The 27,271-nt window shown below is 36.8% G+C and overlaps 1 protein-coding gene across 1 annotated transcript in view; it reads right to left on the bottom strand.

Moving 5' to 3' along the window:
• The window catches only part of LOC107085748 (calcium-binding protein 2-like), a 29,136-nt gene extending 7,141 nt beyond the window's left edge, over positions 1-21,995 (bottom strand). The window contains exons 1-4 of the mRNA XM_015376273.1: positions 21,940-21,995; positions 21,010-21,142; positions 9,387-9,417; positions 7,310-7,453 (exon numbers count right to left, since the gene is read on the bottom strand). Of these exons, the coding sequence (XP_015231759.1) occupies positions 7,310-7,453; positions 9,387-9,417; positions 21,010-21,142; positions 21,940-21,995 (364 nt within the window). The remainder of the gene's footprint in view (positions 1-7,309; positions 7,454-9,386; positions 9,418-21,009; positions 21,143-21,939) is intronic.
• Between the last annotated feature and the right edge of the window lie 5,276 nt (positions 21,996-27,271).

Below are 27,271 nucleotides of genomic sequence, written 5' to 3'. Positions count from 1 at the left end.
TTTTTTATGGTTTAATTCTTATTTATTCTTGTTTATTGTGTTCTTTGGGTTATTCTTAGTTACTCTCCCTGTCTTGGTTCTGTTATGTTCTCTTTTGAGTGTCTAGTTTTATTTTGCTCCATGATTTATAGTCTTAGTGGTTTAATTATTATTTTGTTGTGTTTTCTAGTTATTTCCAGTCTTCCAGGTTTTTCATTTGTTGCCCTCTGCTGCCCTCTTGTGTTCTCCTTTTTCCTAGCTTTGGTTTTGTTTCTGCTCTGTGCTCACCTGTTCCCAATCTGCTCATTAGTCCTCTCTTTGTCTCAGTCTCCTTTAAAAGCCATCTCTCTTCAGTTCCTCTTTGCTGGGTCCTCGTCTGAGCCTTGCTCCTCGTGCTAGTGATCCCCCTGATGTCTCCATGGATTCTGGTTCGTTTTAACTTGTTTTCATGTTTTTTTTTTTAGATCTTCAAATTTTTGGACTCCTGTTTCCTTGTTTTGTGTTTTTGACTTTGTTTTCATTTGGATTTTTGGTTGCCTGTTGTTTTTGGACTTTGATTTCAGTACTGATCATTAAATCTACTATGAATTCACCTCTGCCTTCCTGCCTCTGCTTTTGGGTCAACAATTCACAAACAAATCCTGACAGTTGCTTCTAATTTATTTGCTTTATAACAGATATAAACCGCCTATATGTATATTTACACATTGCATACATGTGGTACTTTAGCTCTCATGCTGAATCCAACTTGGTGCATTACATATGTAAGAGACACATATTTGCAGCTTTTGCACCCTTGGCAAGAGAAGCAATGCATGTCATATTATAGCTCAGAATCAGACATACTTTAATAATCCCAGAGGGAAAATACTTCAGATTGGCCCATGCCACTGATCATGATCCCCTGGTTGAATTATAAAAGCAGTGTTGTTTAAAGGGAATGGCATAAATAAACCCGTTCATCTGGAAGTCTGTTTGAAGCTAGATTTTAGTAGCTACTCTCTGATAATGCTTTCCTGGCTGATTTCATTCTATGCAAAGTTCCTGAGTAAATTCTGGATAAAAAATAAAAAAAAAGATCAGATTTGCATTATTTAGTTTGAGCTCATGTCCCTGTTTGGAAAAGGTTAATTAAAAATGCACGAGGATGAATAATTAATGAATTAATAACTACTTTCTTTATATCTAGATACATGTTTAACGTACAGGTATATTATATAATATATAATATCATATACCTTATATATATACCTTATATATTATAAGGTATATATATAATATTCAGTACAAGTCTTAAACATATACAGTATGTGTTATATATATATATATATATATTTATGTTAAACTAGTTTTAATGACTTTAATGTAAGTAAAGTCGGTATATTGTTTAGAATAAACTTTAAAATTAGGATGTATTTATATCAAGACGGCACTTTAGTCTGTTTTTTTTATAAAGAGCAAAAAGGGGTCATATCCATTAGATTTTTTTATGGGCACGCATGCAATAATCAGTGCTACCATTACACAGAAATATTCAGGAGCAGGGATTGCTGCAAAGTCATTTACTTGATGCAATATGCTGGGTTTACCCAGATAGAAAGGCTTTTACCAATTGGCAATATAAACCAATCATGACTGCAGACGTGATTAATCTTAAATGTGGCTATATTATTAGATTGAATCAGCAATATTTATATCTTTAGCTGAATCTTTTTATTTTGTAAAGTGCATCAAGAGGACATATGTTGTAAACCGCCGTTCTTTTTCTCTCTCTCTCTAAATTAAAATGAACTAAACTGAATACAGAGAGGGGGTGTTATTAATCAGACAGTCTTAAAGGGGTCATAGAATGCAAAACCGAGTTTACATTGTCATAGATGAATAATGATAGTTCAGTGGGTAAAACAGACATACAGAGAAATTTAAACCCCACCAACACCTCCTTTCTGTGCAAATTTCATGATTCTAAACTTCCACCATAAAACGGGCAAATCCAAACAAAGCACCGAGTTGACGTAAACTCTGGGATGTTGCCTTATTTAGATCTGGCCTGTACTTTTGTCACCCTCCGAAATTGACATACAGACCAGCCCACTGGTTCGCTGGCCCAAGAGAGAGGCTGCTGGGCCGCTGACTGGACCGGACCTCAGCAGAGAGCCATGAGCCACCCGTCCTCAGCCGGGGGGGCTGGGGGCCGGTAAGGCAGGCGGGGGGAAGCACGGGGCCGCCTCTGTCCAGGCTACCACCATCGGGTCGGGTTCGGTCGCTCCGTCCCCCGCTGGCTCCCTGCCCCCGTCTGCTGGGGTTCCCAGACCAGCCCCGAAGCTGACGGCTCGGTTCGAATGCCTGGTGTGTTTTGACTAAGTGCTGCTCTGTAGTCGTCCAAAATGCCAGACAATTCGGTAATTCCCCTTGGACATTTTTTTAGGTAGGAAAAGTAGGACATGTCCAGGAAAAGGAGGACGTCTGGTCACCCAACCATATGAACAATTTGATGTTTCAGTGAGTGAGTGCTTGTTGCTATGATGCATCTTTGCTCAGTAGCTTCGCTCGTTGTAAACCAACCAATCAAGCAATCTAAATATTCATGAGCATTCAATAAAAGGATGAAAACCTGTTGTTTCATTCTAGGGCTTTTAACCAGGCTTGCATTAGGGCCCATAGAACAGCAAATACACCATTTTCAGCTCAACTAATGTTACACACCCTATTCAGAGACCTTAAGGACCAGCAACAAATGCCCTATACAATCATTCTATGACCCCGTTAAAATTGTACATAGAATGAATGTAAGTATAATTCTATGCTTGTATAATTATATTTCTGACACTGTTGGTTATTCTGTGAATGTAACCAGTTAATCGGGAAAAACTTTTAAGTTATTGAGATCCACCTGTTGGTGCGTCTTTTTAACTACTGTTATTTGCAACTATGAGGCTCAATTTTCGTTTGTATTCTGGAAGCCCACTTCAACAAAACTTTAAGAACTTTTAAAAGCCTGATAGAGACTAAATCCCCAGCAAAGCTAATTAGTGATCTGGTACTACTTTCTAAACTTAATTGCAGAAAGAGTTGTGCTAGTGAGTCCCTAGTGAATGTTCTTTTTTGGTTTGTTCAAGACTAGCTGTGTCTAATTATCAAGCTAGAGAACCAAAAGGCAGCTAAATAACAAAGAAGAGCCTGATTTCCAAATTTGATAACATTGTATTACTTTCCTCAAAAGAAGACAGACTTAAAAACCAAAATCACAGAGGTGTGGAACAATTCCTGCCTGTCAGCAAAGACAAAAAATATTTCCACCAGGTTTAGATTGCTGTAATAATTTTTTTTATTTAGAACCTATATTATTCCTGTAAAACCCACATTTTACCCTGATATACCTAATGTATGTGTCAAATGTGGTTTAGATAACAGCACTCTTTTCTCATTGTATGTGGCAGTCTCCAGAACTTAACAGTTTTTGGAAGAACGTTATTACTTGTAACTAATGTATGATTGTAATGTGACAATGGACAGTAGACTCTATTGCATATTTTCCCAAAAGGTTTTACAGGAGCTATAAAAGAAAATAAGCTCAAAAGTTTCTACTTGTTGCAGGCTAAGCATGCAGCAACTGGAAAGCCACAGAAAAATTTAAATAAACCAGTGGATTAATTCAATTTAATTCAGATTATTTATATTGCGCCAATTCACAACACATGACAACTCAAGGCACTTTACAATTCAACAAGATCATACAGTCTAATTGATTCAGAAATGTCTACCTAAGAAAAATCAGTTGATTGCATCGACTCATTGACTCAAAGGCATTCCTCACACCAAGCATGCTTGTAGCGACAGTGGAGAGGAAAAACTCCCTTTTAACAGGAAGAAAACCTCCAGCAGAATCAGGCTCAGTGTGAGCGGCCATCTGCCAAGGTTCAAGGAGACAACAGCAGGTGGGCAGAAAGAAGCAGGGATACGAAAGGCAATTGTAAACCAGCTCCACAGGCGGCCCTGTCCAGGCAACCCACAGCCAGGCAGACAAGCTCTGAGCCAGCTCCCATTTCAGAGGTTGAAGAGAGCACATCCAGTCATAGTCAGAAAAACAGAACTACACTGAAAAACTGTCCGATCTCGATTAAACAAATGTCCAACAACCTGGCACTGGAGAAACTGACCGGCATCATGAGAGGAAAACTGGGGGACTTTTTTTAGAGATATAATTTCCCTTCCTGTGTCTTATGAAAGACGTGAGGTCTGAGTTTTGATTTTATCTTTTTGTTTGCCTTTGTATTTTCTAGTTGATGTTATACATCATTAAATGTTTAAAATTCAATAAACATATGTGTGAAAAAAAGAAATAACAAAGAAGAGTTGTCTATGTACATGTATTGTTTATTTGTGGGCTTTTAGCGATTATAAGAAGGTAAATAAAAACTACTGTTATATACTTTGGCTTTCTAATCAAATATTTGTGTGTGTTTGATTCAAGGCTTGAGATTTTGAGCGGTTGTATATAATATATAATCTGTACAACTGGTTCTCTTCATCAGGGGTTAACTGATTTTTTTTTTGTCAAATCACCAACTTCACAGAAGTACTGAAATATGTCCAAGTAACCTTTTCAGATAAATCTTTACTTTCTAATTTGCCCCAGCTGTGTTTTGTAAAGCTAGTACAGTATAATATTAGCAATTCTCTTTTTTCTATTGTATTGTTCCAGCAGAATAAAGCTGCCTACTATTTGCGTGCTTGGTGTCTCAATGGGAGCAAGTTCACAGGTAGGAGGTGAATAAAATTAATAATACATATGACCCCTACTTGGCATCAGCAGTAGTGGGATGCATTTTTTAAATGCTGTATGAGTAAATACAAAATCTAAAACAAAAACTGCATATATCTAAATGTGCTGCTGACCCATTCAAATATAATATAGTCTCTTTCCCCTCATTAACCCTTATAGCCGGCCTGCAGACACATTTCCATTCCTGTCAGATATATTTCCCACATTCATTATAATGAAGCATTCCACCGGGACATAGTATTAGCAAATGTTTCAGCAAAAATATTTCATCTTTTGGTTGAGTCCATCCTAAAGACAAACTATCTCATAAAGATTTTATTTACTTTGTGAAGTAAGTAAAAAGAAAAATTAAAATGATGTGGATTTTTTTATAACGAATCTCAGCATGCAGTAAATAAAAAGTATAAAAAGTAGATTCAAAATGCACCTTCTGACTCAATGCAAGGTTCATGTGGCCAAACAGACGCTGCAAAGGGGCAATTACCTTTTATGGAGGGATTATCTGCCGCCAGGGACCTCTAAAGGCAAACTGAAATACTGTCTTTTGGAAACTAAAATAAACAGCATTGTTTCCTTTCAAAAAGACTGTCCGGAGAGAATACATGAAGATAAAGCTGGTTTTTGTTGAAGCGCACTAAAGGATTAGGCCAGCTCTCATATTTTCCCTAGGGATATGGCAATAAGAGAAATTGGGTTTTAATTTATTTTTATTATCTGTTTAAACCTTGTGTTTTCTCATGGTTGTGTAAAAATGAAAAAAACACTTTACATGGGTTCAATGGAAGAAACTGAACCCTAGCACTGGCATTTATACATTAGGATTTTAAGTTTTATTAAAGAATAAAAAATGTCTACCAACTTTATTACTGGAAAAGGCAAGTATATAGACTAACCTGAATGAAGTGGCTTTTAAATAAAACTATGGTATTTTTTTATCTGTCTTCTATCAGTAGTTCGACTTTTCTTATTTATTAGATATGTAACATAAGTAAGAAACATATTTTCCTGTCTAAACAAACCTTACAAGGACATGGACTGATTGTGTATAAAAAGGAAAGTTCTAGCTGCTTTTATTCACAGCTACCTATAGACTCTCTATATTCAATCAAACTGAGTGTGAGCTGCTTTATTAAATAGTATTATTTAATATTAATCTTATATATTGAAGCCAATAGGCATACCTGAACCAGCTGTAAATGTCAAGGCTAAGAAAAGTAGGACCCAGAATTCAGGAAAGACAGACAGTGGAATAACTTAAAAGTGTTTATTTAAACCAGTGGGTATGCTGAAGCAGTGGCTAGAGGTCTAATACAGGAATGTCTATAGGAGAGGAACACAGGTTAGTGACCACGATAAGCTGACGGATGATTATGAACGTGTGAGTCACTAACCTGGTTTGACAGTTCAGTTCGTGCCCAGAAAACAAGGATGATTCCAGCCAGTTGGCTGACAAGACGCAGTGGATGCTGCCAGAGCATTCAAGACGCGGAAGCCTAGAAGGCTGCAGGACTAACAGGGGATCAGATTTGAGCTGACAACGGAAGGCAGGATAATCTAGAGGATGAAGTCAAAAGGCAGACCAAGGTCCAGTCCACGGAAGAATCCAACAGGAGTCCGAAGAAAGGCCAGGCAAACAGCTCAGAGAGGAGCAGGCAGGCTCAAAAGTCCGAATACAGAAACAGGTCAGAATCAGGCAAACAGAACACTATAGTAACGCTCGAAAACTCCTAGACCAAAGGCTCAAGAATAATCTGGCACTGATGGCTAGGACCAAGGATTTTAAATAGAAGCAGGAGCAGGCTGATCAGTTGAGCAGTGATGAAAACAGGGCGGAGCTAGACAGGTGAATGAAATGAGCAATCAAGCCAGCCATCAGTGCCAAAATCATGACAGTAAAGACAGTAAAAGTCTAGTTATTGAATGAGAGCTGAATTCAAATGTATCCTCTAATTTTAAAACATCTAGAAAGCATTTATCATGTTCTTTTGGCTTTACAGTTATTGATCACTCTGTGTTCACCACACGAAAATTCTCATAATATTGAAGATTGAGTTCCTACTATTCTTATCTTAAGTCCCACGGGTAAAAAAAAAAGGCTCATGTGGCCCCTGAAACTATTTCAATCTGAATTTAGATGTAATGCTGCATTGGTTTGAAAGAAATATGCTATTAATGCATACTTATACTTAATGATTCACAAAGTAAGTCAGAAATAACAAATCATTGAAAGCCCACAGACTTGCAAAAGTAGAAAACATGCAAACTAACTCCATTCTACCCCTGCAGCTGCAGAACGAGGATTATTAATCAGTACACCAGAACAAGTAAGATATCCCCAAGTCCACAACAACAGTTAGTTGTGAACTTGCAGAAAATAGCCCAAGGAGAAGTTTATGCAACACACACACACGCATACAAACACTTCCACCTGCTCATTTTAGAAAGGGTCATCAATCATGCACACATGGCTTGATCCTCAGAGAAAGCAGAGGGAAGGGGGTAAAAATCAAGCACACTCACTCTGACCAAAAGATGAATACTAACATTTCATCTTGATTTGTTGGATGATCTCGATAATCTCCATCTCTGTAGGCATGTAGCCCGTGGTTCTCATGCATTCTGCAATGTCTTTGTAATGGATGAATCCATCCGCATCGTAATCAAATTCCTTAAAGGCCTCTTGAAGCTCTGGCAGAAACACAAATGAAACTGTAAGGCATGAAGTAAAATAGTCTTCCCAAGAGTCAAACATAAAAACTCACTCTCACAGTTTGTGCAAGAGTTGTACATATTTTTGGGCAAGTTAATGACTTCTTGAAATAGCTAAATATCTCCCAAAAGAACACATTTACGGAGATGGTGAAAATATTTACACCTCTGCAAATTTTTCTAATTTCCTCAAGTTGCAACCTCAAACTCCAATGTATTCAATTAGGATATATGCAATAGATTAACTCAGAGTAGGGCATAATTGCAAAGAGGAAGAAAATTGACACACTTTTCATTTGTTGTTGTTTTTTCATTCAGTTAAATAAGCTGAAAGGTATACTTTGTAAATTCACTTTCCCCCTGATATTACAGCTACAAGTTTTTTGGGGATTTCTTTTTAATTAGCTTTCTACATCTATATACATAACATTTTGTCAAAATCTTTTCCAAATAGCCCAAGCTCAGGCAGAGAGGACATGTTTAACACACATTAGACCTGTAGCGCTAAAGTGTGACAGAAAAGTTTTTCAGACTCCTGCTTTGAAGACTTTGATTTTTGAGGGGAGCATTTTCAACATAAATTTGCTTTATGAATTATCCATTACTGCACTAGTTTCACTTTTGAAAAGGGATTTGTTCAACACTCAAGTATCCAACAGTTTGCTCAAGCTTGCCATGTGTTCATTCCTACCTAGTTCTGCATCAACTCAGCTGGCTCCCCCATTCTAAGAGGAAAGAGCATCCCTGCAGCCTGAGGCTACAAGCCTCCCACCATCCCATGACAGAAACACAGATCTATGTTTTTCTCCTGGAGATGGTTGCTGGTGTTGGCCTTTAAGTTACACTTTTAGAGGTTTAGTGTTTTCTCTGCAACACTTGAAGCAGACACTAAATTGGATTTGCTTGTTTTTTGTGTGTGTGTTTTTTTTTTTTATCAGCAATGGATCTCTCTAAATTTTTCCATAGATTTGTTCTAGATTTTCTGAATGCAAGCGTAGTAAAGGGAGAGTGATACCTAAACCGATGCGTGCATGTGCTCACAGATTCACTTGTGCACTCAGCAGCCATGCCTCAGATCACGGGAAACACATGCTTCTCCCTCTACCTGCCATCCATTGTTGATTTATTAATAAATGTTTAAATTAATAAAAGTGTTGTTTTTTTTTTATCACTGTAGCTATTTTATAATTTAAAAGAAGAAGGAAAAAGCAATACAGGCTCTTATAGAATCAGCCTCCCAAAAAGATTATCAGCATATATCCTTTATTGGTTTGAAAAATTGGTGTCGGCCTTTAAAAAAAACATATTGGTTCACATTGTAGCTCCTCCAAAGTTACAATGGATGCTTTCTCTGTCTAAAGCTCTCCATGCTTGACCTGCCGGCTTATTTGGGCTGCCATTTTCTGGTAGTTATATGATCTGTCCCTCATGTCCTCGAGTTGTAGCCTTCTCCCTGTAGCATCTAAGTTTTGGTTTTCATAATCCTATTATTTCCAGTAGGGTGCCCTAGAGAACAGGGGCCCGACAAAACAGATGGGTTGAAACTAGGGATACATTTTACCCAAGTGGAGACTATCTAATAGGTGGTTTCTGATCTAGGTTTAATTGGGGGCTTTTCTTAATTTTCAAAATGATGCATTAAATAAAATGGATAAAAAAAAAATCTATATATATATTACAATATATGAAACAATCTGCATATTTTTCCAAGGCACGATATGTTGTTTTTTTCATGTATTTTTTGCAGCCGGAGACATGGCATACTCAGGGATTTATTACAGGCTGAAATTCTTTCCATCTTATATGAATGATTATATATTTAAAAAAATGTAATACGTAAATGTCTGCATTCACAAGCGATATGTCATGCATGTGCTTTGTAGGAGTTGCATCAAAAACACTTCCATCTTACCATCAATCTCCAGCGGCATCAGCTCCCTCTCCTGCAGTGCAGAGAAAGGACACAGAGGTAATAATTAGAAAACAGTTTCGCAGGACAGCGTGTGAAATCAGGGTGACTTTAAAACAGGATTCTCCTGAGAAATGTGCAGTTATAATTTGTCTTTTGACTGCCAAATTAGGACAACATGCATATCATGTCAGAGCTGCTGTGTGCTAGCAGAGGAGTCTAATGGGATTTCACCCAGCGACATGTCTCTCTAATTGGCAAAATGATACCATATCACGCTCTCATGCGTGTGTGCACGCTCACACAGTCTCTGCTTCATCCGGAGACATCATCTTAGTCAGCAAGCACCCAAAAACACGCCCACGCAAAACTATACAACAGTAAACCTTGTCGCGCAGAGAAACAAACACATGAAGGCTTATTCCCAGAAATGCACCAGTGTACGCTGGCCTACTTAGGCAGAAGATGTTATTTGCATATGGCTACCAGCATGAGTCATTCACCACTCTCTGGTTTGTTTTGTGTCCCTTTTTCTTGCATTTTCAAGTATTTCAGCGAACAGGAGCAGAAGTGTTAGGGGCAAACTATCGAGTTTAGGTGTGAATGGCTTTGGATTTCATGTTTGCTGAGGGCTTGAAGTCACAATGTGTTAATGAGTCTGTCTACAAGTAGACAGAAAAGACAATAAAGGTGAAAAGCTTCAAATAACGTCCTGGTGATTGACTAACCGAGCCTGCAGAGGAATAAATACAAATATATGCAAATTTGGAGACATTTTGTAAATTATTAGTGCCAATATTTTTGCTTGTAGGGGCGTGGAGGAGGGTGGGTAGTGGGGAGAGGGGACTTCGACTTGAATGATGTTGTTTTAGGTCAAATTTCCCTGTGACATGTTGATGTGCTTCTGAGCAAGGCACTCCAGGCTGCATATTCATGTATGAATGCCTGCATGTTATCAGATTTGCTGACTGTGGCACTAGTGTCAAGAACTTTAATTCGGCTATGTTGATTAGAAAGGTGCTATAAAAAATTTGAAGAATCCTATCCAGTATAAACACCAATCCTTTTCAGCTCACTACATAAAATTATACTGTTTGAAGCTTTAATTACCTTTCAAACATCTTTTTTTAATTAGTTTTTTTTATTTTTCACTTTTCTGGAGAAGACAAGTTAATGATGAAAAATAGGGTGAAAAGAAGTGAAATATAAATTTTGAAATCAGTTTTATAAATAAGATTGACATTGAAGTCAGAAGCACAGTTTGAATCATTATATAAAAAAGCTGTTTTTATACTAAGCACCTTGTAAATTTGCCCAAACTCCTTTAATCCTCTCCAGTGTCTCGATTTGTATATTAACTGCTCTGATTGACCTTGTGCGTTTGAAAACGAACACATTCACATTCACATCATTCATGTGACCAGTAGTGGGATGGTAGGTAGGCAGATGCAACAAAATGCAGGTTATTAATTTTAAAAGAAATTTTGTGGGGGGCTGTAGAAGACCTGAGACTGAGACAGAGGTTTCACCTCATAGGAGAATATTTAATCTTACAGCCAAACCTATATGGTAAATGGTAAATGGCCTGTATTTATGTTTTCAAATCAGGAAACTTGACCAAAGTGCTTATGCTACATTCAGTCAGTAAGCTACATTGTAGCCACAGCTGCCCTGGGGCTCACTGACGGAAGCACGGCTCCTGTACACTGTTACCACCAGGCCCTCTGAGCACCATCAGTAGACAATGCAGGTGAAGTGTGACACAGCAACACTGAAAGTTGGCTTGAACCATTAACCTTTCGAGGCCCCTTTCAGGGCAAACTTCGACACCCAACTACACTGTAGGATATATGGTGTAGTTTAGAACAGGTCTGCAACCTACAGTCACCTGTGTCTGTTTGGACCCTCTACAATGGCTTCTGATGCTGGTGATGCTGATATAATGAACTAACTAATGTACTATAACAAAAATACCATTCCTGAAAGCTCTAGTGTTTTTTATAACTGAAATGGGTTTTCACAACAGAATGATATTAAAAACACCAGAAGTATGTTTTTAGAGCTCTATTTCTATTAGATGGCTCTGATATTGGTTTGTAAATTGCTTGGATATTGTGTTTTATTATCATTTTTTTTAACATCAAATAATACCCTTTAGAATGAATGAAATGTTATGAACTGTTTTGTTTTTCCTTATTTCAGATGCCAAAAATACAAATGAGCTGTTGGTTGCTTGAGATGGCGACAGATTTGAACATTTGAACGTGAACAAGTGGTCCAGACAAAGCCAGTACCTAAAGCCAATAAGAAAATCTGTGACAAGACCTGAAAAACAATCTGAATGAAAAGAATGGAACAAAACATGAGTCTTTAGATGTCAAAGCTCATGCTGGCATACCTAGAAATACTTAGAGCTGTGGTGGTTCTAGGAAGTATTGCTGAAGGGTTCTAAATGCAAACGCAAACATTCCAGTTTTTTATTAAGTTGAAAACTTTAAAACCAAGTAATATTTTCCCACCATGTCACACATTCACTATTTTGAGTTTCCCATAGATACACAGTAAAAAACATTTAAATGTATAATCCTACAGCGTGATCCTGCTGTAGCCTATGGCTTTTGGCAGCTTGTAAAACAATACATTCAAAGAGAAAAGACGGACACAAAAACCCACACAGGCTCAGATTATTGGCAACATCAATTTGCTTTCGGCTTGTTTTGCTTTGCTGCTAAGAGGAAGCCTGCTGAGACTCAATACAATTCACAATTATAAGACACTGAGCTGCATGCTGAGTAATTTTGCTCACTGAGAGAAACTTTTTACTAACACAAAAAGCCATTTTCACAAAATCAGTGCAATGTTTGGCTGATTATTAGGATATGTACTAATGCCATTCATAATACGGAACAAAAACAATGAAATAAAGGTCCCTCAAATGCAAAAGGCTGTAATGGGTATCTGCAGATAAGATCACTAACTGAGGTAAAAAGGTTGCATATATTGATTATTCAGGAATTATTTAAGCAGTTAAGATTAGATTTTCTTAAGAAAGTATAAGGTTTAACTTAAGAAAAATCTGCTTAACTTTTAATCAGCCTTGTTAAACGATAGACACTTCATAATTCATAAAAGGTTCAGAACTTTGTCTTTAAAATCTTTTTAACAGAAATGCCTACCATAGCCTGGAGGCTGTTTTATTCTATTTTTGAAGCAGAGCTTTTATCAGTCTACAGTAGGAATAGTTGTCCTGAATTTGTATGTCTTTATCAAATAAAGCTAATATACAAAAGAAAAATGCATGTTTGACATTTGCTGCAGGTAAAAAGAAAACCATACAAGGTCACCCTGCTCAAGTTCTCTATGACATCACAAGGAGAAAAGGCTCCATGATTTATTTGGATGTCGCTTCGCATGGCACCGTTTCAATGATTATTCACTGTATCACATTGCCAACTCAGTTTAAACGCGAAGCCAAGAGGCACTTGCATCAGGAGTTATATCACTTCTCTTGTCAGCCTGATTTATTAAAGCCTTATGGTTTCATATGATTTCTCTTGTCATGTTGCAGCAGTGCTGTTTACCCTCCACAATGTCGTCCAATCATGCAGGAGCAATATTTAGTTAGCAAGGTCAGCACATTAATTGGATTTTTTTTTTCTATTGCCATCCTGAAAGGATCAGACGGCATGCCACACAGTCAGGTTCACTTCATCCATCAGACAGAGCCCATTAACAGTTAATGTCATTCTGTCTGGCATGGCCATGTGAGTTGCTTTGTTAGCATGACGCATGCACACGTAAAGTCGTCAGACTGAAAATGCAGCTAAAAAAAGCCCGCTGGGGAAAATTCCACTGCGTTTTAAGTCACTCTTTCAACCATTTTATAAGATTTAGATAAATCCCATAATGTGTTCTGTTTTTTTTTTCTCTACTAGATTTGATAAGGGCTGACAGTAAATAAGGCTCAGTGGTTATTGATACTAATGTTGACATGAAGACTGCTGCAGGATAGGTGTTATCTCTGCCTCAACGACATCCCAGCATAAACGCAAACTACACATCCTCTGCATGGCTCCAGGAGAATTCAGACCAGAGAGTGAGAAAGTATGACTAGAAGAATTAGTCACTGATGGAGATCTGTTAGAAGTCCAGCATCATGGTGAATATTTTCTCTTTGCAGATAATTTGCTTAAATGCTGAAACAGAAAAACAGCTTAAGGTAAAAAAAAAAAAAAAACTCCTTTTATTCTTTAATTTCTAGGTTTCACACAGTTTTCATTACATTCTCTGAATCTGAGCATTGAACCATTATCCACTGTTTTATTCACTGTATATTCCAGAAGGCAACGCAAGACAAGTTATTATACAGCCATATTAATAGACAAGGAGATTTAATATGATTTAAATTAAATTAAATAAAAGTTTTTTTCTCAATAATTAATTATGAAAAAAACTTTTGTAAAGCATTACATAAAAAGAAAGAATCACTAAAAATGTTTTTTTTTTTTTCTCCAGTTACACCATTAGAGAGACTAGATTAAAAGCTAATATTTTCAGTCCAAATTTTCAACAATTTAAGAATTTATGGATGTTTCTGACACTCAGTTCTTCAATTCAGTTTCGATTGTGTTTTATTTTTGCTAATTTTACCAGACCTCTCTGGCCTATTACATAAACAAGAAAAAAAATTCTCTCTGGAAGGGAAAAGGTAGAATTCAGGATGTTTTGTTACTACATCATGTCTCATTGTTCTGTTTTCAGACCGGTGGGAGGTGCAGCTCAGTAAACTAGAATAGGCCTTCCAATGAGATGTGTTTTTTTGCTGAAGAGTACCTTCTAAAAGTACTCATAGGTTAATCTCACAATTCGGTATTTAAAAATATAATTTTTTATTATTGGACGTGATGTTTTATATTTCTTTAGAAATTAAAAATGTTCTATTTTGGCCGCTCACACTCAGCCTGGTTCTGTTGCAGGTTTCTTCCTGTTAAAAGGGAGTTTTTCTTCTCCACTGTCGCTACAAGCATGCTTAGTGTGAGGGATTGCCTTCGACATAGAAAACTTTGAATCAATCTGACTGTGTGATCCGCCTTGATGTGAAATGTTGTGAATTGGCACTATAAATAAATCAAATTGAATTGAATTATTTTCATTAGCGTGCTGGAGGGATCATTCTTGGTGGCTGTGTCACTGAGGAGGGTTTAACTTTGGCATGGTAGTCGGCTGTGTTACATAGAACTGTGCCTCTTCCTTTGAAAGCTGGTAGTATGGTGATGTCCTTGTCTCTTTTGAAGGCTGCCAGAGCTTTCATTTCCAGAATGGTCTGATTTGCACTTACTTACTTACAAAGCACTCTTAGAAACAATACTAAGAATATTCACCTCTCTCCAGCCCTCCGCTGACTCACATTTCAATGAGGTATGTGACCGAAACCACTCTGACCATGGAGTTAAAGATCCATCAGAACCCCCTAATGACCATTAACACCCCCCAGGTGACTTCCATGGCCAATCCAGTAGGAGGGACCAGAACCCCCCCCACACACACATTTCTCTGTTACACCTACAGTATATTAATCTCACTGCTCTACACCATTAGTTAGAACTGAAGAAGCCTCTTTGATAAGAGGCGAAACAATTAATATTTATTTAGAAATATCAGAAAAAAGGAGAATTAATGCACTGAAAAAAAGCAGCTCAGAAAAACGTCAAAATTCTGACTTTTATCCTGAAATTTTACTTAGTCTCAGAATAAAATAAATAAATAAATAAATAAAATTGTTAGAAGTGTAAAATTACAGACGTTTACTATTTTTCAAGGCTGCACTTTTAAAAGATGAAATTGTCCAGTGAGCTGTTTCCAAATGAAATTTCTTTTTATTTTACACTTGTGTAAAAAAAAAAAAGACAAATAAAATTATCTAAAGTCTAAAGTCTAAATCTGACTGAATTCAGAACAATGAATTTTATTTAAGAATTCTGATTTTAATCTCAAAATTCTGGCTTTTTTTCTTTGGTAAAATTTTAAAAAAAGTTTTTATTGAGAATTTTTTATTTGAGAATCACTTAGAGATTGGGTGAGGACCTATGTCATCTTGTAGAGGCTTGGAGTATAGCTGCTACTCCTCCATATTAAGAAGAGTCAGCTGAGGTGGCTTGGACATCTGTTCAGGATGCCCCATGGACAGTCCCGCCGGTAGGAGGCCCAGGGGATGACCCAGGACATGCTGGAGAGACTGTGTCTCTCAGCTGGACCAGAGCGCCTCAGGCTTCCCCAAGAGGAGCTGGAGGTGGTGTTTGGGGAGAGGGAAGTCTGCAAGTCTCTGCTGAGACGGCTGCCCATGCTCAGATTCCAGATAAGCAGAGGATGATGATGAGTACGCCTACAAAATATTGCAATGTTTTTTTCTCAGAATTCAGAGAAATAAGTCAGAACTATGAGTGGTGGGGGTATTTCCACATTTAAAGACTGTTGGTTTAGACTACAGTCATTCAGAGGTCAAGTTTAAAACTAATGATTAAGAAAACTAGAGGCAAAAAAAAAAAGAAAAAAAAGAAGAAGAGCTGTGAAAAAGCCTTGTTTTGTTTTTTTCCGATCATATTTACATTCTGGTTCCATCAGTGCCTCATCAAAAAGATCAGTGTGGATAAAACATTAGTGATTTTGTCAAATTTATACTAAAGGATACTTTTAAAAGATAATTTAACCTAAAAAGCACCTAATTTATCCGGAAATAGAGTTAAATATGAAACTAAAATTAGATTTTGTACTTTTCCCTAGATTTGGAGACAATGTAGAAACCTATTTTAATTAAAATCTCCCTTTTCTAAAATTGTTCCTCTTTTATAAAAGAGGCTGATGATTTAATGCATGATTTAAATTGTTCTCAGTTATTGCTTAGTTAACGAAAATAAATGCTCTATAACTGAGTCTAATGTTTTAGAGACCATTTGCATTTTAAAGTTGCCAACAGTGAAGCTTTTTTAGCAAAAAAAAAAGCAAACCTTTCCGTTATTTTGACATCAGCTAAACACATAGGTGTCATGTTGATTTACACTCCAATTATGAAGAGATGACAAATATCGTACACACACCGCCGCTCTCACCATCAGTTTCAGGAGCATGTCTAAATGAAGTCGTGAGGAACATTAATTCAGGGGTGGCTAATCTCTGAATGACTGAATGTTAATGCTTTTGCAGATGGATGAAGCAAGTAATGTCATCTTTCTTGTATCTGAAAGCAACTCACAAGAACAAATTGTGCAATTATTTCAGCCTTGTTTGCAGAAATCTTTACTGAACGAACAAAGACGCTAAATTAAATCCTTCTTATCATTTGCGTTTATACAAATGAGGAGAACTACTATCTGATGACATGAAGAGAAGGTGAAGAAAGTCCTTTTTTATTCATACTCATTTATTGTTGTGGTTCAGGTTTATTTTAAAGCTGGAAATATGTGTATTCTTGCAAGATACAAGATTTCCTTGCTTTGCCTGAGTTTTATCCTAAAAGCTCTGCTTCCTTTCTTTTGATATTAAGGGGAAAAAAATGTATGTTACTAAAGCTTTACACTACAATAATATTTTGACTAAAATAGACTTATCTAAGAACAGACACTGCAAAATTATTATTCCTTCCACTATCAAGAGGAAGAATCAGCGTTTCAATTGAATTCATTATAAGGGGTTTAAGGTCACAATATCCCTACTATAAACAGAGCTCATGATTTTTCACCTGGAAGTGGAGGGTGGCCTTTATTTATGTTTCTTGGGTCTCTTCCAGTTGCATTTTTTTTCAATGTGGTCTCCTGCAGGAAACTGGGAAAGTGATGCCAGTCATGAACTCAGCCAATGTTTAACTTGAGCCAAACAGGTCATTTTTGGACAGCAGCCCAGCAGCGTGGCAGTGAATCATTTGGGAGATTATTGGAGTGACTATTCCACAAGGTCTGCAAAATTTAACAGAAAATTCCAGAGGGCAAACATTTCATCTGTATTATTGTGACTAAATGTATTTGCTTCACCACCATACTGGTATAATAAAGGCATTTTTATTGATAATCTTGGGAAATGACAATCAGCAGTTTCACTACTTTAGATAATCATGATAAATAGAATATATTACATTAATATATTACAAATCCGCATGTGGATGGGACTTTTCTAAACTCAGAAAAAACTAAACTCGGTTTAGTTTTGTATAATATACCATAAATAGTTTGCAATCTAAGACAATTGGGTAATACAACTATTTTGCCTTCAACAAACAAGTTTATTTAAACGACAATATTGAGCACAAATTTGCATTTTCCCCCAAACAGCACAAAGTCAGAATTATACATACAGGCTGACATATACACATCCATCCTCCTGATCTCAAGGATTAATAGAGTACCCATCTATTCTACTGTGATACAAAATAAGCTTTATTTATTATGCCTACCAGTATTAAAAGAAAAGGTTTTTCGGTGCAAATGAAGATATCTGAACATATTGTTTGTTCAGCTTTTATTAGATTTTGTTTGAAATTATACATTCATATGTGAACTCATGAAGCCAAACTCAAATTCCTAACTTGTGAACAAAATCTCGGCCATTATCTTTCTGTTTCTGTGGCCTGCACCCTTTATGTGCTTAATGCTAAATGGCTTCACTTTGATATTGCTTTTCCATCAGCTTCCTGTTCATGTAAAGCTGGACGTTTTTTTAATTGTTCATTTTGATAAAGTTCCTTTTATATTATTTGAATTTTTTTTTTTATTTTTAGAAAACACTGTAAAACTTTTTTTTTAATTGCAGATTTTCTTCATTTGAGTCTCTCCAGGTTGATATGCTGTTGCTCGTTTTCTCACAAAGATGAGAAAAATAAAGCACATCGTCTCACTTTAAGTCCTTATACTGGCTAAAACACTTCTATTAGTTTAAAAAAACCCTGAATGATTATGTGCAATAAAAAGTTACTATCATTGAAACCACCTTCCAGAACACTCAGGTCTTCTAATTGCAGTCTATTTTGTATCCCTAGATCTAGAACCATAAACAGTGAAGCAGCTTTCAGACTTTATGCACCTTTAATCTGAAACTAACTCCCAGAAAACTGCAAAACTGCATAAACTAAATTCCTTTCAATGAAAGCTGAAGACCCATCTGCTTAGAGCTTAACCTTTGATTAAAAGTCCACAAACAAATCCCAAAAAAAAAAAAGCTGCTCTGAACAAATTACACATTGACCATCTCCCCATGATTATTGTCTGCATCTGGTGGATCATTTCTATTATCATTTAGTGCAATGATTCTGATGTTTTGACAATTTGGTGAGTATTTGATGTTTTTAATGATCTTAGTGCACCTTTTCCCAATGTTTTTTATGATGTAAAGCACTTTGAAATACATTTTTACTTAGTTACTAAATATAATATTTATAGTAAAGTCGAGGTTGGTTATGAGCCTTATGCTTTCAAAAGATTTGGCCTGACAATACTGAGACATGACATTGTTTATCAGTTAAGTGCATTGTTCTCAACGAGCAAAGTATTCTACAGCTTTGTAGCATATAATACAGATTTTGTGAAAATATGAGTTGTTGCAAGTCAACTAAACTCTTCAAGATCCTATCTCAAGGGTGCTTATTTTACTCTGAGATTCATTAGGGATAATTGAGTTCCAAAACTGCATTATGGACAGCACATGGTGAGTGTATGACGAGAACCATTTAGCCATCATTAGGAAGACATCTTACTTAATTGCACTATCAAAAACCATTAAAACTTGGAAAAATATGATAATTAAGAATCTGTTCATCATATAAACTGGTCGTGTTATTAATGCTGGATTGGTGCAGGAGGCCTAGACAACAGGAGCTGAAATGTTTGCTCAGCAGCTAAAAACTCAGCTCCTGACGTGACCAGTAAACAAATATTAGCAGCAGCAGAGAGGTCTGATGCTTAGGGCCAAACCATTAACAAAAAATAGGGTAAATATGTTTAAATCAACATTATTTCTAATATGTCAGGTTGGTGCTGGATAATAAAAAAAAGCTGCTAATTTTTTATTCAATTATTTATGCTTATTTGAAGGCTAAGTTTCTTTCTTTTATAGAAGCAACCATACATTATTCATGCCCATGTCAATTTGCCTTTCAGGGAACTTTTATTCTTCTGGCTGGAAATGGCATAAATAACCCCCCCAAAAGTGATTAAAAAAATGCATTAGGAATGTGGCTTGAGAGGAATTTTTGTGATCTATTTTTACATTTATTATTATTCCATTTATTAGTTTAGTTATTTAACACTATCACCAACTTCTTTACTGTCACAATAATTAATAAGGTCTTATTTTGGCACCAAGAAATGTAGCTTTTCATCAGTTTCTCTTTGTTAGTCCTCTGATGGAAATGGCAATCTACTTCCTCTCCCCCCCATCTAAGTCCTCGATCAGGTTTAAGCAGGTAGAGAAAATGGAGGCATAGATAAGGTATTCCACCCCCCTCTCTTTTTTTCCCGCCTCTCTCTGCTGTTTGATTCTGGATTAGCCGTAGGTCTGGTCTAAGGCAGATCTCCTGCATAAAGTTGAAACTATTCCCTTGGAAGCTTTCTTTAGTGCTGCAGTTGTATGGTTCTGTTCTTATCTAGCAAGTAAACCTTTCAGCTAAAAACACTTGGAGACTGTTGCTGGGGATGACAGACCATAACCACATGGGAGAGATGCAGCAAGCTTGGTAGCATTGTTCAAAAACAGCTTGACTCCTTCTTCACAGAGGAAATATACATATAATTAAGAAATAGTCTTTTTTTAATTAAAGACAGATTTTTTTTATTACAGATCAACTGAACTTAACTGAATGAGATGGTTAAAAAGGCGAATTACATTTACAAATCAGAAAAAGACTGAATCTAATCTGAAATGCAGTATGTTTATTAGAACATGGTTTATAACTGGAAGCAGAAGCAGTTTAGTTTTGGTTTAAATATGAATCTCTGGATGCTTTTAGGGTAAAAGATAAAAAATAGATGTTGGACTTTTTTATCATTTGCAGAGCAAGAACATTGTTGACATAAACCAACATAAAAGACTTAAGAATACAGATTCTATCTAAATAAACTGCATTCAAATTGAATTGAATACCTTGCATAGGCTTTTATATCTTGTGAACCTTTCAATATTTTGTCAAGTTAAAACTGCAAATTTGAATGTATGTAATGAGATTTTATGTGACAGAGCAGAGGAAAGTGGTGCATATTTGCCAGCTCTCAGGACAAATTATACACAGTTTTTAGTATCATATTACCTTACAACTAAAATCTGGAAAGTACCCTGTACATTTGTATTCAACCCTCCTGGTTCAACTATTTATCAAACTGACATGCACTTACAGCACCAAAATGGTTTACTCATGTAAAAGTCAAAAGTACGGTGCAGTAAAACTACTCCCGGAGGAACATTTATTCAAAACGGTACTCAAGTAACTGTTACTTACCTCCGTCGTTCATCACATAAAAATTAATTAAATTTTTCTGGTTGGAATGTGGTGAAATGGAGAAAAGTCAAAGATGACAATGTGCTCTACTTTTTCAACAAATTCTTTATCTAAGAGTAAAACAGATCGGCATTGTGCCGCAGAACTGACCTGTCCAAAAAGTTTATTTAGGTAGGAGATATAGGCAGCTGCCACCATAGAGCTGTTGCTGAGGCTCCTTTTACTCTTCCTCTTGCCCTCCTCTTCCTCAGGCACCTTCTCCTTGGACGTGGAGGACTTGGAGCTGTGAAGTGTGTATTTACATGCTATTTGTTTATAGCTGTAACAGTTGTCACCAAAACCAAGCTTGTAGTTTTTCCTCCCAGTAAGCCAGTAAACTTATCCTTAACTTTTTAACCATCTTTTGTAACCACTGGTCTACATATTTACATAGCAGGAAAGCTTTTCTGAGAGGGGCAACTCTGGAGGCTTGTTTGTCAGCTTGTTTATCATTTGATGGTGCTAATTGAGTGCACAGCCTAACATAACACACTCCCTTTGTCTTAATCAATGTTGATTAGAAACAGAGGATGATAATAACCAGAATTTCTTGGAGAGGCTAAGCTGAAGGGCCTTGTTTTTGAATTTCCCCATAGCGGGCGATTTTCCAGCTGCTGCAGCCCTCCCTCCTCGTGGAGAAATGCTGGGAGAAAGAGAAGCCTTGATCAATTTAAAGTGCGCTAGATGACTTGTATTTTATTTGGATTAATATGTTTTCATTTCTTCTTATTCAAATATAAATAAATATTTATAAACAATACAGTGCTTGAAGAACAGTAAAAAAAATAAACAGCTTAGACTGGCAGCTTCAATTTGAAAGGAATACTGAAGTTTTCTAGGGTTTAACAAACCCAGACTTGCAGATCTATAACAATCTTGCTGACATTTTTGTCTGTTTTTGCTTTATTTCCACCAGATTATATAAGATAATAGAATTCTTTTTATTTTTTTGCTCAGACAGAGCAGTTAATATTCACAGATAACGACTACCTTTATTGCATCTTTTTATTTTAATGAATGCCATGCATTTCCTTTACTAACCTTGCAGCAGAGGAGGGTCGGCTGTCTGGACCTCCTTTTGTACTTTTAACAGACATCCCAGCTGAAAAACAAATGCAAACAAATATTAAAAGATAAAAACTGTGCAAAGACAGGAAACAGGAATGATTAAGTCAACGTAATTCAGAGGTGTCCAACTCAATACTCAGGGTCTACTGTGCTCTAACTTTTTGATGCATTGCTGCACCTAAATCTAATGATTTACTCATTGGCAAGCCTCTGCAAAAATTTGTGGCGGGTCCTTTAATTCATGTGCTGAAGAAGAGATTGATCTAAAAGTTGCAGGTCTGTGAGTCTCAAGGACTGCACATGAAGAGCATTGGGTAGCTCTGCTTTGCCGCTGATATTAAGTTTATTACGATATACTGCCAAGACTCCAAAAACTTAAAAATTCATGAAGAAAAAATGAATTAGATATAATTTAACTTACTTTTTAACCACAATTTGCTCCGATTCAATATTCAGATTTTAATGGGTTAAGACAAATAACTATTAACCGAATGAGTGTGACTTTGTGACTACTATTAGGTTATATTTTTTAAATGTCTTTTGCAAGAGGGCTTGTGTTATGAGAGTAGTATAGTGAGCCTGAGTGCAGTAGAAATAAATCTGCCACACAACAGCTGTGCCTATAAACCCTTCAGTAACTGCGGTAAGTAGATGAAAAATCTAGATCATGAGTGAAAAAAACTGCTTAAAAGAAAAAGCAGACTTACTTACACCCACTTGATGCAGGTAAAAAAACATCTAGTCTCAATACTACAATAAATTAGCAGGGAATTTAAAAAGGAGACTGAAGTATAAAAAAAAAGTACAGGGAGAAGAGCTTGAGGCAAAAAATTACACATAAAATTGCTCATTTTTGAGCACTGTGTTTATTTCACATCAAGTACATTAAGCTCTTTCTTCTGGTATATCAATTCAGTCCAAACTAAGAAACAAAATACTGCTGTAAAAGAGCCACACAGAATTAGAAATTCTAACATTAATCTGAACTTTTTGGTATTTCGGTTATTGATCATTCAAAAATTTCAGTCTAATCACATGTTTTACTCATCTATTTGCTTGCCTACAGCTGACATTAGTTTGGAACAGGGGAGCCACCAGGAATTTGGGGCCCCATGAAAGACATTGATATTGGGTCCTCAACTCCCCCCAAATTTATTTGAAAAATATAGTGGGACAAATCTTTTCTTCTTCTTTTGGGTTCCCCCTCAGTCAAGGGCCTTTAGAATCGTCCTGAATGAAATTGTTTGGAGTATGAACAATTTACCTTAAAAAAAATCCAACAATGAACTCTTGAAAGACACTTAAAACCACATAAATGGAAGCTAAAAAACAGCTTTCCAAGCTTTAAATGGCTCCAATGAGAAACTATTCAATGTTCTATGTTAAATGCTCGGGGTTCTAAAAAAAAAAAACAATTTAATCCTTAAACTAAGCATAACATAAATGGTGGGATTTTGCCAACATAACTTGTAAGATTGGAGTACTTCCTCGCAAAATCAAACAAAAGTCAAATGAAGGATGGACTGACAATGGGAATTTTTCATGACTTCTTGTATTTGGGAATCAAATCTCACAAAGGTACATCAGGGCCCCTCCCTGAATTTCTGTGAATCCTATGAAAGTAACCCTTTCTGTTGTACATGTTTTGCAAGACAACAGGTACTGTAACTGTCACAAATGTACATGAAAGCCACCTAAAGTCATTTTATTATTTTTCCTGATGTCCCTCATGGGGCTTAGTAAAGATTTTCAGTAAGGGCTACAAATATTTTGTAGGCTTCCTAGATTGGACACTAGATAACCATCAGTGGTTGTTTATTTCTTTCAGTTAAAGTGCATTCTATATCCACTATCAACTGATAAATCTCTGCTCAGAATTTTATATGCCTGAAATTGAAAATGCACCAAATACAAAGAAAACAACTGTAGGAAGATAAATAAAAGAAAGATGTCAGAACCCACAGTGACAATCATGACAGACTGGTGAGGAGGAACAGTAGGCAGAGTAAGTGAGACTTATAGCTGTCTTTTTGAAAGGCCTATTAATGTTCTGTAATGCACCTACATCTGAGTGTGCTGATGCCACATGATGAAGGGCTGCGTTTACACCAATGTACTATAAATGTAATGGCCCATGAGCCACAAAGTTGGTGCAAAGACAGGCATCCAAGATTTGCTGTTGTAGCAGCAGCTACTTCAGACAGCGTACATTGTGATGACTGTAATGGGCAAAGAAACAAAGAGCAGGTAGTAGTCTATTACAGTTAACCATATAATGTTCCTCTGTCCAATCACACACCTTCCTGCCTTGCTGTGGCCTAAACAAAACATCTTGTGACTAAGTAGTAATTGTCTATCAATCACCCTTCCAGGCATTGAAGGAATACGCTTGGTGCATGTTAAATTGAACAGGCTCGGAGGGAAGGCATTATCATCTCTTCATGTCAGTGTCTTTGGACTCCTTTAGAGGAAAACAGTAAGAACCTTTAAAATATACTGCAGTGCAGAGCATTATGCACATACTGCAGAAGATACATTGTGCTGTAAAAACAGATTTGCAAAAGATATCTTTTGCTTTCACTCATCAAACAAATTTTGGTCAGACAAAAAGTAAAACAAAATGCATTTGTAAAATATGGATCTTATTTATACGGTTAAAGAAAAACAATCCAAAACTCCTTCCCCAACATGCACCCACTTTTGTAACCAAGGAATAACCCTGAGCCTGTATGAAAACATGCAATAAGCTATAAGATCTAAGAGAGCAAAATTACAATCTATATATTTACAGATTGTTACAAAGCCTTTTCTAAAGATTTCTGCAAAATGAAAACAAAGGGAATATTATTCATGAATAGAGATAACAGTGAACAGGGGTGTTATTTCTCAGGAGGGTTAGGCCTATTCATATTATTCCCATGTGCAATAATGGCCAAAACGAGGCTACTGTCAGGTTGGGTGGAGGTTTTGAAGACCCAAATGCAGAGAGGAGTAGGCATGGATGAGTTTGGATGGTTTAATGTAAGTCCAAGGGAAACAGAGGCAAAAATACAAAATACAAAAATACTGAAAACCAAACAAAACCAATAAACGTTAAAGAAAAATACTCGAAGGAAGCAAGAGACTAGGAAGCATCTAAGATCTTCAACACACAAGAAACCAGCACTGAATGAAGGCTCTGGTGCTCTTTTAAGCCCAGCACTACTATTATAAGGATTACTTTCACCTGTGTAGGCTACCGAAGTTCTCCACAAAGATCTTCTTTAGTAGAGATGCACAACTCGCACTAACCCACACACAGGAATCCTGACAGCTACACATGATGTCAAATAAGGTATCAACACATAAAACGTTTGAGGGTAAGCCATATCAGTGAGTAAAAAAAGAAAAATTAAGATTAGCAAGGTGTAAACAATATACACAAGTAAAGAGGCATTACTGTGAACCAACTAAAGAGGAGCTAAATGTTTTGTTGTCAAAAAAATGAACGGCTTCTGAAAAAGATCATTAAACCGGTAATGTTTGTGTCACGCATTCATGTTAAAAAACACACCGGGTTGTAATCATTATCCCTAAACAAAGCTGCACTTCGTCTTCAAACTTTCATACTCTGATGGCCGGTATTAAAAAAATGTTGGTTTCGTGCCTGCTTCCTCTGAACAGAACCCCCTATCTGACCAAAAAGCTTGTTGGATACACCTGTAATGTTTCTGCTTTGTCTGGCCTGGGCAGAAAGAAATACAGATCTCACTTGCCTGAATTAGTATCCATGATTCAAAAATAAGACAGAAAGTGGACAAAATAGCATCCAAGAAAGAGTCTCTCAGTGGGAAAATCAATAATGATTAGAAATAATTACAAATATATGTCTCAGATTTGTCAAAACATGTCATGCTTTGCCCCAGGTGCTTGATGCCTTCTGGGGACTGCCTAGCATGTGGGTTTATCCAGTCTATGTGTGGGATTGTTTGCCAGGCATTGTTGCAGGACTCTGGGGCCTTTGCTTTGTTGAACTGTAGTGTGTAGGCAGGATTGGTGTTGCACAGGTTTGCTCTGATAGGCCGGTGTTCAGCCGTGGTCTCAGCTGGGGGCTAGGGCAGTCTATTCTTTTCCATCCAGGTGATGGCGTTCCACATCTGAGAGTTGGTCGTCCTTTTGGGTTATGGGTACTTGAAACTGGAAGTATAGTCTGTGCGGAAAATGCATGTGTTTCCTCTATTCTTATCACCTTATCTCTACTTGAAATTATTGCTTCACCTCTCTTACTTGTTTTTTTTCTTTCTCCTTTTTGTTCCAATTTATGAGTCCTTTGCATTTCACTTAGGAAAGTAAATCTGTTGGACTTAGCAGTAAGCAAAAAATTCTGAATGCTACACTGGACATGTTACAAAACAAAACAAAACAAAATATTTTCATGATGATTTGATCTTTATCAAGTGTACCTCCTTTTAATGACTGTGAAAATAAACATGGCATTTAAGAGTGAGAATGTTGTTCTAATAGTTAAAGGCTTCAATTTAAAGGCCAGTTTATACTTCTGATGCATAGCCTCACCTAAAAAAAGTCCTCACTACACGACGGACGGTCGTAAACCCACGCAGACCTCAAGTGGAAGTGCGCAGACAAAAAGCAGCTGTGATTGGTCCTTAGTATGCCTTTCCGGCTGTCTGTGTGTTCGTCCTTCTCCATTTGGTACTGGGGCATGCCATTTTTAAAAACCAAGGAGTAATAACAACAATGTATTGCTGATTACAGCTGGCCAAGCCTTTTCTGCAAAGAGTAGATGTTGGTAAAAACCTTCAAAGAAGTTCATGTTTGTTAGGATGGAGTGACAATGTTGGTATTGTCACTCAATAACATCAACCCAAGAAGATTGTTTTGGAACTCTCAGAGGCTATTTTTAGTTTGTTGAAATGTGTTGGATATAAGGGGAATATAGTCATTGACTGACTTAGGTAGTTACTGAAATGTAAGGGGTAAAAAATGTTAAACTATAAATGAAGACAAAATCTCTTCTGTCTTGCCTGCTCTTTTAATGAATTCACATTTCTTTTGATATCTTCACTTTCTATGGGGCTTGCATTAATTATTCTCACCTTCTTGCACAACTCCCATCAGAGTAAACAAACACACCCCACAAGCATAGCCGGTAACACATGCGGGTTTCGCTACACAAGCCACTGAGCAGCACTCTGTGTGTCTTCAGCTCTCCTCCCTAAGTGGCCAATTGCTGTCAATCACTGCTGCCGACACAAGCAATTTTAGATCCTAATCACTTTAATTGAGGTAATGAAATGGAGGACCA

This window comes from Cyprinodon variegatus, unplaced genomic scaffold (genome assembly GCF_000732505.1).
Source record: "Cyprinodon variegatus isolate N-32 unplaced genomic scaffold, C_variegatus-1.0 Scaffold132, whole genome shotgun sequence".
NCBI lineage: Eukaryota > Metazoa > Chordata > Actinopteri > Cyprinodontiformes > Cyprinodontidae > Cyprinodon > Cyprinodon variegatus.
Note: the sequence above shows the minus strand (reverse complement) of the source record. Positions and strands in the feature narration are given on the sequence as shown.